This window comes from Pelmatolapia mariae, linkage group LG13, assembly GCF_036321145.2.
Source record: "Pelmatolapia mariae isolate MD_Pm_ZW linkage group LG13, Pm_UMD_F_2, whole genome shotgun sequence".
Lineage (NCBI taxonomy): Eukaryota > Metazoa > Chordata > Actinopteri > Cichliformes > Cichlidae > Pelmatolapia > Pelmatolapia mariae.
Genome location: NC_086238.1, coordinates 12,161,647 through 12,178,357, shown reverse-complemented (window position 1 = coordinate 12,178,357; position 16,711 = coordinate 12,161,647). Strand labels below are relative to the sequence as shown.

At 41.4% G+C, this 16,711-nt stretch overlaps 2 protein-coding genes across 2 annotated transcripts; one reads left to right on the top strand and one right to left on the bottom strand.

The window, feature by feature from the left end:
• Positions 1 to 5,995: 5,995 nt before the first annotated feature.
• Positions 5,996 to 10,203, top strand: gdf10a (growth differentiation factor 10a). The gene is made up of 3 exons (XM_063491471.1): positions 5,996 to 6,501; positions 8,035 to 9,188; positions 9,330 to 10,203. Exons 1-3 carry the CDS (start codon positions 6,258 to 6,260, stop codon positions 9,519 to 9,521), a joined length of 1,590 nt encoding a protein of 529 aa, XP_063347541.1. The 5' UTR covers positions 5,996 to 6,257; the 3' UTR covers positions 9,522 to 10,203.
• A 1,177-nt stretch (positions 10,204 to 11,380) lies between these two features.
• On the bottom strand, positions 11,381 to 16,568 carry znf488 (zinc finger protein 488). Its single transcript, XM_063491599.1, has 4 exons — positions 16,448 to 16,568; positions 15,472 to 15,691; positions 14,872 to 15,100; positions 11,381 to 14,759 (listed from the first exon to the last, which is right to left on the bottom strand). Exons 1-4 carry the CDS (start codon positions 16,456 to 16,458, stop codon positions 13,663 to 13,665), a joined length of 1,557 nt encoding a protein of 518 aa, XP_063347669.1. The 5' UTR covers positions 16,459 to 16,568; the 3' UTR covers positions 11,381 to 13,662.
• Positions 16,569 to 16,711: the final 143 nt, after the last annotated feature.

Genomic DNA, 16,711 nt, shown 5'->3' with positions numbered 1-16,711 from the left:
ATGTGTTCTGTCTTGCTTCTACTGACTTACATTGGATTTAGATCAATTAGATCTAAGTGCAGATCCCATTTCTGTTACATTTGAAACACTAAACATTTGAACAGTCTTTATGATGGAAGGTCCTTTTTTTTATCTTGATAAAAATCAGGATAAACCGGAGGTACTTAACCTTTTCTTTTTTACACTTATAGATCATGACTGAATGAGCTTAAAATACAATCTAAGAACTACATAAAAAGCTAAGTGCTTTTTGAATTGCTTTACAAATAAGTTTAAGATCGCTGTAACATTAAGAAGTATGCTACAACTCACACACATCGAATTAACCCTAAATATCACTTGAACTTTGGAATAAAGCAACAAAAACACTGTGGGGTCTGCCGGACATTCCCTTCTTTGTTTGATGCAGTCACCTACCAAAGGTGCAGTCACTCAGGCCCCATTGTGAAAGTTAAAGGATTTAGCTAATCAATCTCACAGTGCAATTTCCTCCATCCTGGCTACAGCCCAATGGGGTTTCAAGGCAGCCTGTATAGGTCAAGGTCATGGACCTATGGGACGTGTTCAGGAAGTAGCAGCACACAGCGCAGCCTGTAATGAATATCATGGGCGTCAGAGTAAACACAACACCACCAGTCGCAGCTTAAATCACACTCTTTCTAGAATATTTTGCACTCTTGGTGTCTGAATGCAGAGCTGTTTGCTTTGCACTATGTGGAAAATAACTGGAGTTTAGACTGTGTGAATGAATACACAATGACAGCCTCAGAGGAAAAAAAGAATGGAGACAATTACTGGTGAATGGGTAATTGATATTTGCGTACAAACACACACTAACAACATTATTATCATTATTATATCTAAGCTATTAGATATTAGTTGAGATACACTGTAGGCATAGATGTTTCTAACAGTGAATAATGTGGTCATTCAGAGGTGGAAAAAGACAGAACAACGGCTGCATGTCAGACCTGGGAAAGAACATTAATCCTGCAAGTGTTTAAAACACACCACACACATTTCCATTTATTTTCCTTAATCACCGATCAGCCCTCCTGTCAAGTGGTCAGAGTCAGGTTCTGAGAAAATAGTCAGTCAGTGAGATCTTAAGCACAATACGTCTTTCTAAGCCACAGGCTGTGACGACAGAAGTGAACCAAAGTGAATCTGAAACATGTCAATTAAACATGAAGCAATATTCCCACAGAGGTCTGGTGTACTCTAGGTTCATTTTCCCCACACACTGTCAATATCTCAAAAGAGGTGAAATCATGAGAAGTGAAGTCCTGTCCTCCACTTTTTATCCTCGGGTAAAACAAGATGTCCCACTTTGGTCTCTATATGTATGTGGCCACCTGTGAGTTCAAGAGTCTTGTATCAAAAGCAAAGAGCCAGAGGAGAAAGAAAACCCCAAAGCGCAAATCTATTTATTGAGACAAATTTCAGAGCAGAAAGGGAAATATTTGGTTAGCTCGGCGGTAAACGGTCAGCAGTGCTGGGGCAGTCCGCAGTTGAAGTCGGGGGGAAACAGCCGGCTCTTTGTTTGTGGACAGAATGGTGCACTCCGTGGGGTCACTGCAGGAGGCCCAACATCACAGACACAAGGACATACAAACGATTGCCTACACATACATTCACACAGACACACATGCACAAACCATAACATTCCTCTGCCTCTATGAATGTTTTATTAACCATGTGAATGGGTCACAGAGGTACACCCTGTAGCATAACTACAGTCTCCATAGTCACACACATACATTACACACTCATGCTGACTCTCACTCTCATTTACATGTACTAAGCAAAGTAGATGACATTCCTCGCCTTTCGTAGCTCCCCAAGATGTGTCTTCTTCTGCCAGTAGACTTCTTCACCTCATTGGAAGAAGGTTTTGTTTACAGTGACCACAATACAGTATATTTCCAGAAATAATCACGACCCTGGATAATCTGTAAATGTTTCTGTATGTATTAATGCAGATATATGGCTGGCCAATAAAGCTGATACTGATAATTCATACATATATTCATTCCAGTAGCACGGAAAAGCTATGCAATTGCAAATGTATAAAAGCTGGCACTGATTAGTCTAAATTCAGTGCACAACTAGATGTTAAATATAGTTATATGCCCCATTACAACCCTTGCTTTCCTTGCAGGGGCAGTTTGAGAGTTTGGGGCTTTGCCTGGGCTTAATTGCTGATTGTCTACACCTGATGAGAGGTGGATAAAGGCCAAATATCAGCTTGGAGGGGAGGTGCCTCTTCTCGCCAGATCTCGCCACGCTCTCTTGGCTGTCATTTTTAGATGAGATCATTAAGTAATTTAAAACAGAACCAATGTTTTTACAAAGTCTGGTGTTTGTCTCCACTTTACATTGTGGCTTTTGAGCTGGCTCGAAACATAAATGGGGGCTCATCCGGGATATTTTGGACTCTTTTTTTGAGGATTTTTTTGGTTCTTTTTTGGTTTTTCTTCTTTTGTTTTTTTGTTAAGGTATTCACTGTGACTGAGCAAATTCTCTTTAGTGCGTTTTAGCTGGGTTGTTGTGCTGCCCTTCCATCGAAGCACTTTGTTATTTTGCTTTTGTTGTAGTTTAGTGTGTTTGGTGGCAGTCCATGGCAGTAAGTGAGTGGTGTTTAGCCACACTTGTTGTGATCACTTTGTGCTCCAATGGGTCTTTTTTGGTCACAGATGGACGGATGGATAACAAGGTTAGCATGGTGGACATTTCACATTTGATGATTTGATGTCAATGGCTTCTGTATTAGTGCAATGTATAAGGCACAACAACAGAGCAACTCCTCAGGTGACTGAGAATGTCAGTGACGGACATACACTATATTGTCAAAACAGATTGAATTAAAGAAAAAAAAAAGACTAGTTTGTTTCCTTTATTGAAGTTTGTGGCTGTAGTAACTTGTCATTTCATCCCTTTAGACTGAATCATTAATGAATTAATGTCAAGATATGACAAAAGAATGAATTATGATCAGTTCATTCTCAAGTCAAAGAGAACATTTGGTCCAAGTGTGAAGAAATTCACCAGAGGTTCATGGGATATTGTGTTCATTAGAATAGGAGATATGGACTAACATACAACCTGAAAATATAATAACACAGGCACGAAATTTAAAAGAAAAAAAACTTATATGGATAGATACTGAAGGATTTAAACAAAATTGTTGAATATTTTTCTGAAATGTTTTCTTTAAAACATTCGGATGGGGGATATCAATACCATGTCAAGCCTAAAAACATGCAACACACAAATATTAGCCATAAACTAACCATTCTTTATTAATTTTAGTGGAAGACATGACATTTAACCCGCCCATCGAAAATATATAAACATCACTTTGTGGGGTTTTTTGAGAAACCATAACATGAGTACTAGAGGATGACTAGCATATAGTTGATCCCTAACAAATTCCCCATGCTGATGCACAAACATCCATTAGACCCCCAGTGTTATTCTCTGGAACCAGAAACTCTCACCCAACATGCAAAGGTGCTAAACTAGGAGCACTTCCAGATACACCATCAGTCCTTGCACCACACACAGACTCAGACACACACAAGCATGTTAATTCCTCACACTCTTCCATTCCCCCACAGAGAGTAGAGCACAAGTTCTGTTTGGTTTGGACGGCCCTACGAGTGGACCTCCATGTTGAACAAACTATAACACACCGTGGCCCTGTAACACAGCCTGAGCGGGGCTTCACAGTTCAGTGCTGCTGCAGAGATCAGTAGACAGTAACAACTTTCGCTCCAGACCTGGATTATAAAACTAGGCTAGTCTAGTAGCTTTGAATCAGTGCATCTACGAATTAAGTTTTTACAAAAATCCAGGTTATACATAAAGTATTTGGCAATTTCTAATAATGTTTGCATGTTTTGGAGTTTGGAATCAGTCTGATAAAATACAATGAAATGATCAATAATAGGAGATGCAGGATGTCTTCACTCTGCCATGACAGTGCAGTGATGCATGCTATGTGTTATGGTTTCTGCAGTTTTACTTGTGTTTTTAACGCTACTTCTGGTTTTAAGGTCACTTCACTGCATATCACTGCGGCACACTTATCCTGATAAAGGCTGTTATGCATGTAAGTTGGTTATATTTATTAAAATCAAAATGTGTGAATGTGTGAATTCTGATCTCGGTGTGAGTCTGACTACTCGCATATGTGGCGTTGAACAGTTAGTTTTAGATTATGGTGGTTTCTCTGTGGGGGTTTTCTCACATAGCGAGGCTGTTGTCCTCATAGTCATGATGGAGAGAGCAGCATTAATGTAATGCCCAACATTAATCTCACACTGCCCTACATATTCAGCGTTAGAGTTCACAGCCATTTCATGTTGTCTTCCTCACATTTAAACTTGGATTGGGCTGTTTTTTTTCTCCACAGGATCATTTATTTTGAACCTAACGCCCTTTTTCCACATATCACTTTCCGTCTCTCTCTATATTATTTTCAAGATGTTAAGGTGTTTCAGTAGGAATAACTGTATTTTGTCTCAAGCCACTCATTTTGTCTTAAATGCAAAAGATCTCTTTGTTTATAACCATGTGGTGGTTTAAATTATAGCAACAAGACACTCCCATTTTGTCATAATGAAAGAAGTGTTTAATGGCTTGTTAATAACAGGGAAAGACAGTTTGCAGTTAGGCAACTTTTTTCTAATGATATAACTTCCAAAGAAGCAATAGCATATTGTTCAGTTTGTTTGCGTAGCCATGAGTTTTGATTTATAGAGTGGTCATTCATAAAACGTCTCTTTTAAATCCTCACTGGATTTCTCACAGTTCTTTTTTTTTAAAGATGACACTTTAAAATGAGATTGCATGCAATCAGATAAATGACCACAGCCATTTATCATGTTTTGTTTTTTAACTCAACATGGTATGAAGAGAGGCAAAGCATTCATGTATCTGTGCGCTATGACAAAAGTCTAAAGCATGCCACATCCAACAGAATGCTCCTCTGCTATCACACTAATATGTATGAACGCACACACACACACTTCAAGAAAATCATGAGAAGGGTCCAACTTTAGGACCTATTGCTTCTGTGTAACATATTGAAAAAGAGTATCCTGTGGGGCCCTTGGGGGCCAGAAAGGTACTAAGTAGCTCTCTCTACGTGTTATCGTGCACGCTTGTGTGCGTGTGTGTGTTTGTGTGTGTTTTTGTGTGTGTGGAGAATAACCCGAGAGGCCCAGCTAGTTACAGCCTCTCTGCTGGAGACCACCACTTCCACAAAACAAGCATTGTTGGTACAGAACTCCAGACAGTGGAGACACACACTGGAAATAGCTTGTATGCACACATGCACACACACAAAATAAAAAAATACATACACAGCAGAGAGAGGACTTTGCTGAGTTAAGATCCACCAACCCCAGCAGAGGCCATGTTCTGTTTGCCATGAATAAAATCACAGTAAGTCCTTCAAAAGAGTCTCATCTCACAGCCTTTCACTACCAACTCTCTCTCTCGCACACGGAGAAAAACAGCACACAGCATAAAATGTGGATCCCTGTCCTAACAATAGCCCTTGGGTGGTTGGTCAGACTATTATTGTAGGTATTTCTATGCTAATTATGTGTGACTGAGAGCGTGTCAAAAGCAGTTACTGGAAATAATGTGGTGAGCTGGAAATTGTGAGGTGGAATTACTTCGCCCACAAATAGAAAAAACACAGTTTGTTGAGTTTGCTAAACAACTGAGTTCAAGTTTTCTCCTGAAACTTGATCTGTGTTTGTGTTCCACTAATGCAAAAGAGCATAAGGAAGACATCATCAACAACAACACCATCAGCCTCTGAGAGAGTGTGTGTGTGCGCGCGTGTCTGTGTGTGTGTGTGTGTGGGGGGGGGGGGGGGGTGAACATCATGACCTCCACTTCTGGCTCCGCACTCTGCCGAGTACTCGTTGGCTGACATGAGTATACGTCAGCGCCTCTCACCGCTCCGGTATAACCCCCTCAAGCCTCTGGCGCTCACACAGACTCAAGTGTAAAAGTAGCAGCTCTAACTGTTGCCACGGACTAAAACACTCAGCATCCAGGTCCTGCACAGCTGACAGAGAAGAGAGAGACGCGCTGGTGAAAGTGAGAGGAGAGGTGCAGCATTTGCGCACTGCTTTTCTAGTCTGGATTGCTTTGGCGCGACTTTGGATAGTTTTGGACTGCGCAGTTTGCCTCTTGGACATTTTTTTTTTTAATTTTGTCTTCATTTCAACACTGAAATGGCAGCTCTCGGCATGAGTTCCTCGCACCTGTTCCTGGTGATGTTTAACTGTTTCCTGGGCGCAGCATCGTTTAGGACAGTAACCGAAGATGGCAATTTCCTCCAGCCCTCGTCGAATCAGTTCTCGGATGACCTGGGGGAGGAAGTGGTCTCTCAGCACATGTACAGGTTGTACGAGAAATACAACAAGGAAAACCGCCTGAAAGAGGGAAACACCGTTAGGAGTTTCAGAGCTAGCCAAGGTGTGTGGAAAATAACAGCGTTCAATCTATAGCCTTAATCAGAAGAGCTCCAAAAGCTTTAATTTATATTTCATAACGGAATCAAAAATTTAAAAAATAAAATAAAGGTGTGGGTTATTCTTGGAACTGTAATCCAACACAAACATATAAATGTGTTGGGAGAAGTGTCTGATCCTCACCATTAGAAGTGCAAACACTCTGGGGTTGCGTGTCTCGTCCAGATGCTTTAAATAGGTGCGATTGTTTTGGAACAGTCTGAGAATGCATTTAAATGATTTTGGGACACTGCGGGCACGCTGTGTTTGTGGTAGCAGCTGTGCCCCTTGTGCGCACAGTCTGATCAATTACCCCAGACAGACGCGCAAGAATGCACGTGATTCCCTGCGAGCAGTGTCCGGTAAAATATATCACAGTGAAACCTAAGGGACAGTCGGCCTCTGCCGTTAACACAGGACAAGAGTGACGTCCTGGAGTCAAGAGGATTAAAGCACAGTCGTCCCTCTCTGTCTGCTGTTTTTATAAACACAATTCACAGGCACGTACATCCTACATAGTTCTCAGATAACATATCATAACACTAGTGTATTTTTACTGCAAAAGCTTGGTGTAACCCAAGCAGAGATGTAGGAGATTTTTTTTTTTTTTTTTTTGCAACAATGCAATATCTGTTAAAACAGTTGATTATGTCTTGGTGTCTGGGTAGACACTGCAGGCTGTATTAAGCTTAAGGGGAAGCTTTAAGAGAAACTGAGGTAAGCATTTCCATATGCAGGCGATTCCAGGGTAATGTATATCTTTTGAGTCAGTCTATACTTCCGCTGAACTCTTACACAATGAACAATAACTCTGCTGTTGAAGTAAATGTTCATCATGAATATGTAGCTCTCTGTTCACCGCCGCCCCCTCCACCCCTCCACCTCTGCCAGCCAGATCCGCGGAGTCTGGTTCCTCTTAAGGGCACCTTCTGAAATCCTACCAAGCAATGAAGTTGTGCACCAGACACTGAGCTCAGTCATGTAACACAACAGTTTAAAGAGAGGTGTTTAATTGTCCCACATTTCTTTTAGATTTTACCACAGATACGTGCTTTCGCTGTAATATGTTAACCATTTTCCAAATGCCTTTCCTTTTCATGTGGGAATTCATTAATGTTCGTTTCCATCTGAGTCAATCAAACTTTATCTAGATTATCACTGAAAGCTCAAATGCCTGAGTTCAAATAAGGTTCAGTTCCTGTTGCCATTGCCTGCGCTGGCAGATGTTTCTATTTTCTAATCACAGTATATGTATTGTCCCAGAAGTCAAACATCCAGAAAGTCAGACTAATTTAGGCTAAATTATCCACTCCAAAAAAACAGCACTCAAAAGCTTAAGAGTGATTTTAAAAAAACAACAACTGCAAAACTGTTTCTGAGTAAATCTGCAAAAAGCATTTCTGGATTTTAAGACAGTGAAATGGAATAAAACAAACGTTTGCAGAGTGCTGTTCACCTGCCTGCCTCACACTGACTGGCTGATTGATTATTTTTGCAGGTTCTGCTGACCACAGGATGATGTACCGACTAAACCTTACAACCCTCCAGGACTCAGAGGTCATCCTCTCTGCCACATTCCACTTCCTGCTGAACAGACACTCGCATCAAAAACCCTGGTTCTGTAAACGCTTCAAGAGCCCAACCTGCCGCTCCTCAGCCATGCACCCTTCTCTGTCTCTCAGCTTGCTCCTTTATTCCTTCTCTTCTGGGTCAGAGGTCAGATCTGGGTCAATGGGGTCATTTCTAGGCAATGTGACCTTCCACCCCCACAGGAGAGGGGTGTGGCAGATGAAAGATGTGACCCAGGTCATTAAGGAGGCGCGGAACAGGGGTCATCTGTTGGTGTCAATTGAACTGGAGTTAAGGCAACAGTACAGGACGAAACCAGAGGAGATCCTCTCTGCTGGCAGTATGCCCTACCTGTTACTGTATGCAAATGACCAAGCCTTAGATGAGCCCAATAGCGTGGCTGCAAGCCTACAGAGATATGACCCGTTTAACGAGGGAGGAGAGCCCTCATATTCCTCTCAGCTCCTGCACAGACCTAACTCCTCACCAGAGGTGAAAGGACGCGTGAGAAGGGAAGCAAATCTGCACTCTGACCCCATCCAGAACAATGAGCTGCCCGAGGTTGACTACAGACCTGATTCATACAGGAAAGATGACCTTTGGAAGAGCACATGGTACCTGACACTCAAACACAAGACTAAACCAGGAAGGAAGGAAAAGAAGGGGAAGAGCCAGGAGGAAAAAGATGTGGAGCAAGTTAGAAAAGCGCATGAATCTCAGGTTTTGAAAGATGGAGAAAGAACATCACAGGGCATCAAAACCAATGATTCAGCTGTGGAAAATCTCAAAGATAGCCACAAACTGACTGTCACTGATGGGCAAATGCATGAGAGGAGAAATGAGGGAAAGGATGGAAAGAAGCACAAGGGAAGCACAAATACACAGTCACCTGTTCTGAGGTTTGATGAACAAACAATGCGCAAAGCCAGGAGGCGGCAGTGGAGTAACACCCAGCACAAAGGCTGTTCAAGGAGGAACCTCAGAGTGGATTTCGCAGATATTGGCTGGAATGAGTGGGTCATAGCACCCAAAGCCTTTGATGCTTACTATTGTGCTGGCACATGTGGCTTTCCCATGCCCAAGGTAGGAGCACAATCATCCAAGCCGTGTTATGTAGGTTCTTTTGGTTCACGTGAGCTACACTGATAACCTTAATGTGCACTTTCTAATCTCTCATATTTATTTTCTCATTTGCATGTTTCCCCTTCACTCAAACTTTTCCAGGTGGTGAAGCCAACTAACCATGCCACCATTCAGAGCATAGTCCGGGCTGTTGGAATAATCCCTGGGATTCCTGAGCCCTGCTGCGTACCAGAAAATATGAGTCCCTTGGCTGTGCTCTACCAGGATGAATCCAGGAACCCAGTGCTCAAGGTTTATCCTAACATGACTGTCCAGTCCTGCTCCTGCAGATAAAAAAAGAGGTGGAAACAGATTGAAGAGAAACAGAAAAACTGGACTAACATGGACACAACCATACCTCTGTTAAGCGGTTTCCTGATATTGAAAAACAGAGTCACTTTGGCTGTCATTATTCCTCGAGGAACATAGGCTATAGTGAAATTACTTCCATCTCTTCTGTCCCGGGGCAGCAGAGTTGAAGAGACACATTGTCTGGCATCTGCGCTCGCAAGAGGAACAGAGTCACACATGTAAAGTCGATGCTCCACATGTGTAACAGAAAAGAAATACATAAAAAGCCCAGTAGTTTTCATTCTGTTTGAAATAATATTGATGTTTCATGGACAGAAATATTTAAGGGATTTTTTTTGTTGTTTTTAATGGCAGAATGTACTTATTTTTCAAACAGCTCACAGTGAGTTTGTGTTCACGTTTTCTTTGGATGCAAAGACTTTAAGTAAAAGACTGTTACTGTGTCATCGGGCAGCTTATGCGAAAACATACAGACAGTGGAGATGATGAAAAATGTATGCATTTTTACATACTCTGTATAGCTGTTCCTACTTTTAAAGTAATCACGCCACATTGTACATATATGCGACGTTGCAAGATATTGTACTTTATTGCTCTTTATATCTTAAAAAGGAAGTATCCAATGAACTGTGGAGAGCATCTGGAATTCATTTACACCCACCCGCCCCCCCATAACACTTCAAGAATGTTATAATGAAACCAGAAATATTTTTCTATTTTAAATGTGAAACTTGGTTAAAAAAAAATGATAATTTCTCATGGTTAGATTATATGTATGATTAGATGAGACTGTGTTTTGTACATGTGTATTGTTTAAATTATGAAAAGGTAGCATTCTATAAGTTAGAATAAAGACATAATTTAATCCAAATGCTCTTGCTGGAACATTATTGTTTCACACAGTTTGTTATTCTTGGACATTACCGTGCGTAATGCTTGATTCGTCAGGGTGAACTTTTCTGTCAAAACAATCCTATAAGGGCACCGCTGTTTCAAAATAGCCGAGCACAAAAGCAGGAAGGTTCCACTCAAAGATAGCCGACATTCCCCGAGAGCCCCCTTGAACCCATTATTACACCTCACCAAAGGCTCATACGTCTGTTGTTCTTCAAATAATGTGACTGATGCGGCCGCCGCGGGTTAATGGTTGATGGAGGAAGCAGGCGAGCGCATATTAGGACGTCAGACACTTGAAAATCAAAACCCGATGCACTTCCTCTCTTCTATCCATGTTCAGAAGCAGAGTGCTTCCAAGTAAATGGTTTTCTTTTCTGCAGCTTTATTTTTGTTCTTTTTAAACAGATGGCCACAGATAGATGATCTCAACCACTTCAGTTAAACTGCTTGTCGCTTTTATTCGCCGGAGGAGGAAGCTGACCCATGTGGTGCCAAAACAGTGTGTCAAACTGACACTGAAATGACAGAGGGAACCATTTAATTATTAACTCATTACTCCGTGGCTACATTGCCTTGAGTCTCAAAAGTTGGCAGTTTCCACATCTGCTCTCAACCACAAGCGGCTTTGAAGTTTTCTGCGACTGGACAGCAATTTTGTCTCAGAGGCAGAGAAATTTTGGGGAAAGAGGACGCAAGTCCGAACCCTTGTGCTGCATGTAACTGGAGCTATAATAAGTGTGCCACCCCTCCTTCCAGCATGGCTTTTTCCATTGTAAGCTTTTCCCTTTTCCATCCAAGAGTATTCACCCATTTTGGGAAGGTTTTATTGTCTTAAAGCAATGAATCAGAACAAGTTCACGTGGCTTTTTTTTTTTGACAATGATCAGCAGGAGAAGATCCTTTAATGTTAAAGTAAAACCAGATATGACAGACTCATTAAAAGCTGTACCAACAGATACAATAGACAGCGATGCGTCTTTTATAAAAGATTGTGAATATTTTTACTCACATGCATTTTATGTTTGTGTCTGCTCTTTTTAGAGCACCCTGTAGAAGCAGCTGAACATTTCCTTTTAGCCAATAAAAAAGGTGGAGGTCAGTGGTACAATGAAACTTGAAAATACAAAGTGTAGCTCTGTTTTACTGAAATTTGTAAAGAAGAGATGACAAGAAACACAAAAAGATGATCTTTAAATCCACGTTTGAAGATAGCGGCGTGTGACACAGGAGGGGAGGGAGAGATGCCTGACGTACAAAAGCGTGATTCAGTTTTCTCCATTCCACACAAGTGGAAATGTTCAGTAACTGCAAAACCATGTTACGATTTACAGCACCTAACCACCTTTTAAATTAGGATGATGACTGTAATTAGGGCTTATATAAATCATGTTTACATTAATAGAAGTTGTAGCTTTAAAGTAGGCTGGCTTAAATGTAATGAACAAATTCAAATCTTTTTTTTTTTTTTGTTCCTCCCCACCAAATTTCTTAACTGATCCCATTTACGGTCTGGACCTACAGTCTGCTATTAGAAAGTGAACCCCATGTCAACCGCAATCATGGTCACAGGAGAGTACTTACAATGGTCAATTCCAACCAAGAAAACCACAGTAGTCTAGGCTCACGTTCAGAGCGCAAAATGCCTAAAAGCCTAAATGAAACGAGGCAAGCAGGGGACCAAGAACAATATTTGTTTTTCCATATGATGACTGTTCAATTAAAGGAGACCAATATGGCCATTATTAGACAACAGAGGATTTTCTGTGTCTGGGCTGAAATAGCTCTTTCCTCACATGGTTACTGAGTTCAGAGAAGCAATAGTGCTGTTTATTAGAACATGGCTTTAATAGAGTGATACTGTGTCTCTTAATCGCCCATTTAATCATATAGACTAGGTTTCTTTTTATTGTGAAATCTTATTTTCCTTTAGAAACTCTAAAACCTCCATTTTTTACCAGATTGAAATAAGTTTGGGGACCTTTTATCAAGCATTATTTTAGTAGGGAAACAAGTATTTGGGCTCCTTAAATGTAAGTGCTGGTTTAAAACTCAATACATATTCAAAGAAATAAAATTGTCAGAGGATATTGAGCAGTTTTCGTGTCATCTACAGGTTTAAGTCCCTGTTATAAAATGTGGATGATGTTCTTCTGATTGTAAAAAAAAATGAAGGAAATCTTTTTCCAGGGAAGTTAAACTGACTTAATCAAATAAGGTAGATAGCAATGTATGGGGAACTACATCCCTCCTTTTGTTATAGACTGACAGGACAAGGTCTACACTTGACTTTTCCATGAACTTCATGCCTTCTTCTCGGCTCATTTACCTGCAACAGAGAACTATTTTTGCCCATCTGTCCACAGCCTGTCCCTAGTGGAAAGTAAGCGGTACAGGATTGGTGGATAAACATAAAATCACAAGTTCAAAGTGGTGCAGTCTACCTGGATTACATCCAAGTCTGTAGATGAATGATAACTCAGAAGTTTATAAAACTAATAATTGATTTTTTTTTTTAATTTGTTTTGTTTTTTTAGCGGGCATCCTGTTTAAATGAGCTGCTTAATATGGCATTTTTCAGCTCATTTGTTCAAAAAGCAGACTAAAATGCTGGATACAGATCTCAAATGCCACAGGAATGTTATACGGGTGCATACATTAAACAACAAACGTGTCTAATATATATTTAAACACACTGAATGATCAATACAGGGCAAATGGTGGTCTCAGTTGCCTCCTGTTGGAACTGGAAAAACTGACCCTCTGATTTTAACCAATATGATGATGGAACAAAATACACCACACACTTTTATTTCTACTTTATATAATTTTAGATTTTAAAACGAATGTGCATACACACTCAACCCATACCTCCTGTACAATTTAGATCGAGGAAAAAGCAAATGGTCTAAATAAGAGGATTGCTTTGAGATATTTGTGACAATCATGAGCTGTCCTTGAAACCTCTCTGTCCCTCCTGAGTTCCATAAGGCACAAAACAACTTAACATACTGAACTAGTGGACAAACTGCACTGAGATCAGTTTACACGCACCTCTATCGTCATCTAGTGGACAAGCTGTGATGGGCATGTGTATCCGTTTTGTTATTATACAGCTACCTACATTCAAAGATATACACTAAAGTCTTGCCTTGGGTTGGAGTCTAAGCTTGTTAAATATGAGAAGCATTTAGATAATAAATAAAGAGTTTCTTTCCCTTCTCTTCTCTCAGTTATGGGATGTCATGTGTCTTGACAGGTGGTGCCGCTCTCGGAAGTATTCGTGGCAGATTGGACAGGTAAGTTTCTCCTCCCTTCTTCTCCTCACCTGAGACTCTGCAGCGAACTCCTTTTTGTGGTGAGAGCGCATGTGAAAAACGAGGTCAGAGGTCATGCGGAAGGAAAGGTTGCATTTGGCGCACCAGTTCTGCACCGACACGCCGAATGTGGTAAAAGTCGGAGGAAGGATCGTGAGGGACGATGTGGTTTGCAGCTGAGCGCCTATGTTTCTAGACCAGTGCTCCGGCGCGTAATGGAAAGCAGTGTTTAATGCTACCGGGGAGGGTACAGTCTGTAAGTCACTGCTCAGGATGTTGGATGGTATCAGATTATTGTATCCCACAGACGTCCTAGAGGTAAATGCGTTCGTCATCTCCTCCAGGCGGCTAGAGGGGGCTGTTGAACCTCTGCTGGGGTGAGCCTGGGGGTCAACAAGAGAACTTCTTTTACTCGGTTTACAAAATGCGCTTTTCTGTTCGCCCTGGCTGTTCGATATCACCAGAGAAAATGCACTGTTGCTGCTTAAATGCATGCCAGAGCCCTCCCCTCCTGTCTCCATCCGCGCGTCCAGCTCTCTGTCGTGCGTAAAAGTCCCCTTGGATTCATCACCTTGAACAAGCTCCTCACTTTTACGTTCCAAAAGATCCAGTTTCAACGTGTCAGCTTTCAGTTTCCCCTCAGCTGAAGGGCTGTCTCCTGCTGGCTGGTCGTAACTCTTAGTCGGTGGTGTAATATTATCATCATTTGAAATATTAGTCTTCTCTAACAGAACCGTTTTTCTCCATTTTGGATAAAGAGTTTCCTCATACTTTCTCTTCTTCGGGGAAGTCTCCGCGTCGTCGTTGTTTCCAGTTCTTTTGTGTTCCAAATCTCTGGCAATGTTGTGGAAATCTGTCACTCGGCGTTGCCTCTTAATTTCCACGTGCTTGTGCTCATAAAGCTCGCGGCTCCAGGTTTCAGTCTTTACGTGAGCACACAAGAATCGGCAGTGAGCCAGGAAGGGATGCTCGTTTTTGAAGACCTGGTTACATCGCCCACATTTTAATTCTGAAAGAGAAACGAAAGGCAATATGACGTGATTGTTTTTAATCATTTCAATAATTTTGTAGTGACATGAAATTTGATTTAATCGTGCACATGCATTAAAGATCAGTCTCACCTTCTTTTGACCCTTTTGCTATGTCAGTGAAGCCCAGCAGATGAGACAGCTCGTGGTCGTACCAGATCAGCAGCTCTTCTTCCTGCTGGATATCCCGGGTAGTCCGCGCGTACAGCTGACCCCCTTTCAAAAAGGCCTCTGTGTTCTGCTCCTCGCCGTTGCGCGCAGCTTGCACGAGCCGCAACCAAGACAGCACCAGGGCAGAATTACGCATGGCCTCAGGATCGACCTGTTGATAGCAACCCCTAATGTTTTACTCAGTGTCCCGACTTAGAGGATTTTTATTTTGTCTTTCTAAGAGCCTTCTTGTAAATTATTTAAATAGTTAATTGGTGGCAGATTGCATCTTTTAATGCTGAGGTGATTTTTTAATTTTTTTTTTCTTTTATTGGTCAGTACAATAACACTCAAAATACAGCTGGTCAAAACAGTCCCATAATAACACAAAAACTTGGATGTAACGTATGACAATTAAAACTATATACATCTGAAAAACCCTTTACTTTTGGAATCATGTCACGGTTGAGTTATATAGTAACTCAGTAAAGATGCTACAAAGTATAGCTGCAAGACAGTTTATCACAAATTTGTCATACGCACCCTGAACACACAGGATTTCGCTCTCTTGTCACAGGATTTCTGCGCTATGAAGGCGATAGAGTCGTAGAAAGTGTTCTGGAGCACGCACGGACCGAAGCACGTGCCTGCAGGGATGCTGCGCGTAACTACCACACTGGTGTAGAGATCCGAAGAATGCTGGAGGAATTTACTGTCGCCGGTCCAGATGGACCGAGGCAGGAAAGTATGATCCATCGTTAAACTGTAATGGAATAGTTATTGTTAGTAAAGGTGAAAAATGACTCCTAAATAGTTTAAAATTCATGTTGTTTAACAGAATGGCAAGATAACCCGGGGAGTAGAGCAATCTCATTAGATTTCCTGTTAAAATCAGCCTGGAATAGTAATTATAATTTATATCTTGTCTCAAAAAAGTGCAAGTGTTTTATATGAAACACAAAAAAAGGTTGGATTTGTGCGATGTGCAGTTAGCCGGTTTGGATCTGATCCAAGCACACACAGAATTCCAAAATCGTAATGAAAAAATAATAATAAAAAAATTAGCTCAAGTGTATTTTATTTTTTATTTGCTAGTAAAACCGAGGGTACCACTGCGTAGTGAGAGCAGCCGGTGTCGAGGCAAAATGATTTCCAACGTCCTTTGTCTCAGTTTTTCACTCGGTTAGTCCTTTTGTCTCCACATCTGCCGTGAAGTCCAGCTGCCTGCTCAACGCGCAGGATAAGTTCAGTATGTTTTCGATAATGTATAAACAGCATAAACGCTCTTAGATTGCGTGACTATTGTTTTCCCTCTTTCCGATCTATTAAAAGTACGCAATCTTTTAGGTTTGTAGGCTATGGTTTAAAATATTGACAGCTGAACCGCACAGCATCATGACAGAATGTGGTACCGATCTAAAAATCCCCGATTTGGTTTTGGGTTTTTTTTTCTTCTTCTTCTTTAATGTTGACATTTAAGAGTAAAAACGCACATGCCTGTGTTGGCATGCGAACTCACCCGCCGGACATGGAAGAGGATGTTTAAGCCGTTTGGGAGCCAAGGAAGTTGCAGCAGGTGCAGCGGACCTCGGTGACGAAGCCTTCCCGTTTCTTGCTGACGAGTTACTTATCCGGCTGAATCTTCCTCCGCACTGTTGTCTCTCCCCTCTCTCATTCCCACTTATCCCCTTCAGAGAGCGCACTGAAGCGTGGCGCATTGATGCAAACGCGTGCGCGCTCGCTCACACGCTCTCTCACGCGCCTTCAAATTAGTCTTTTATTA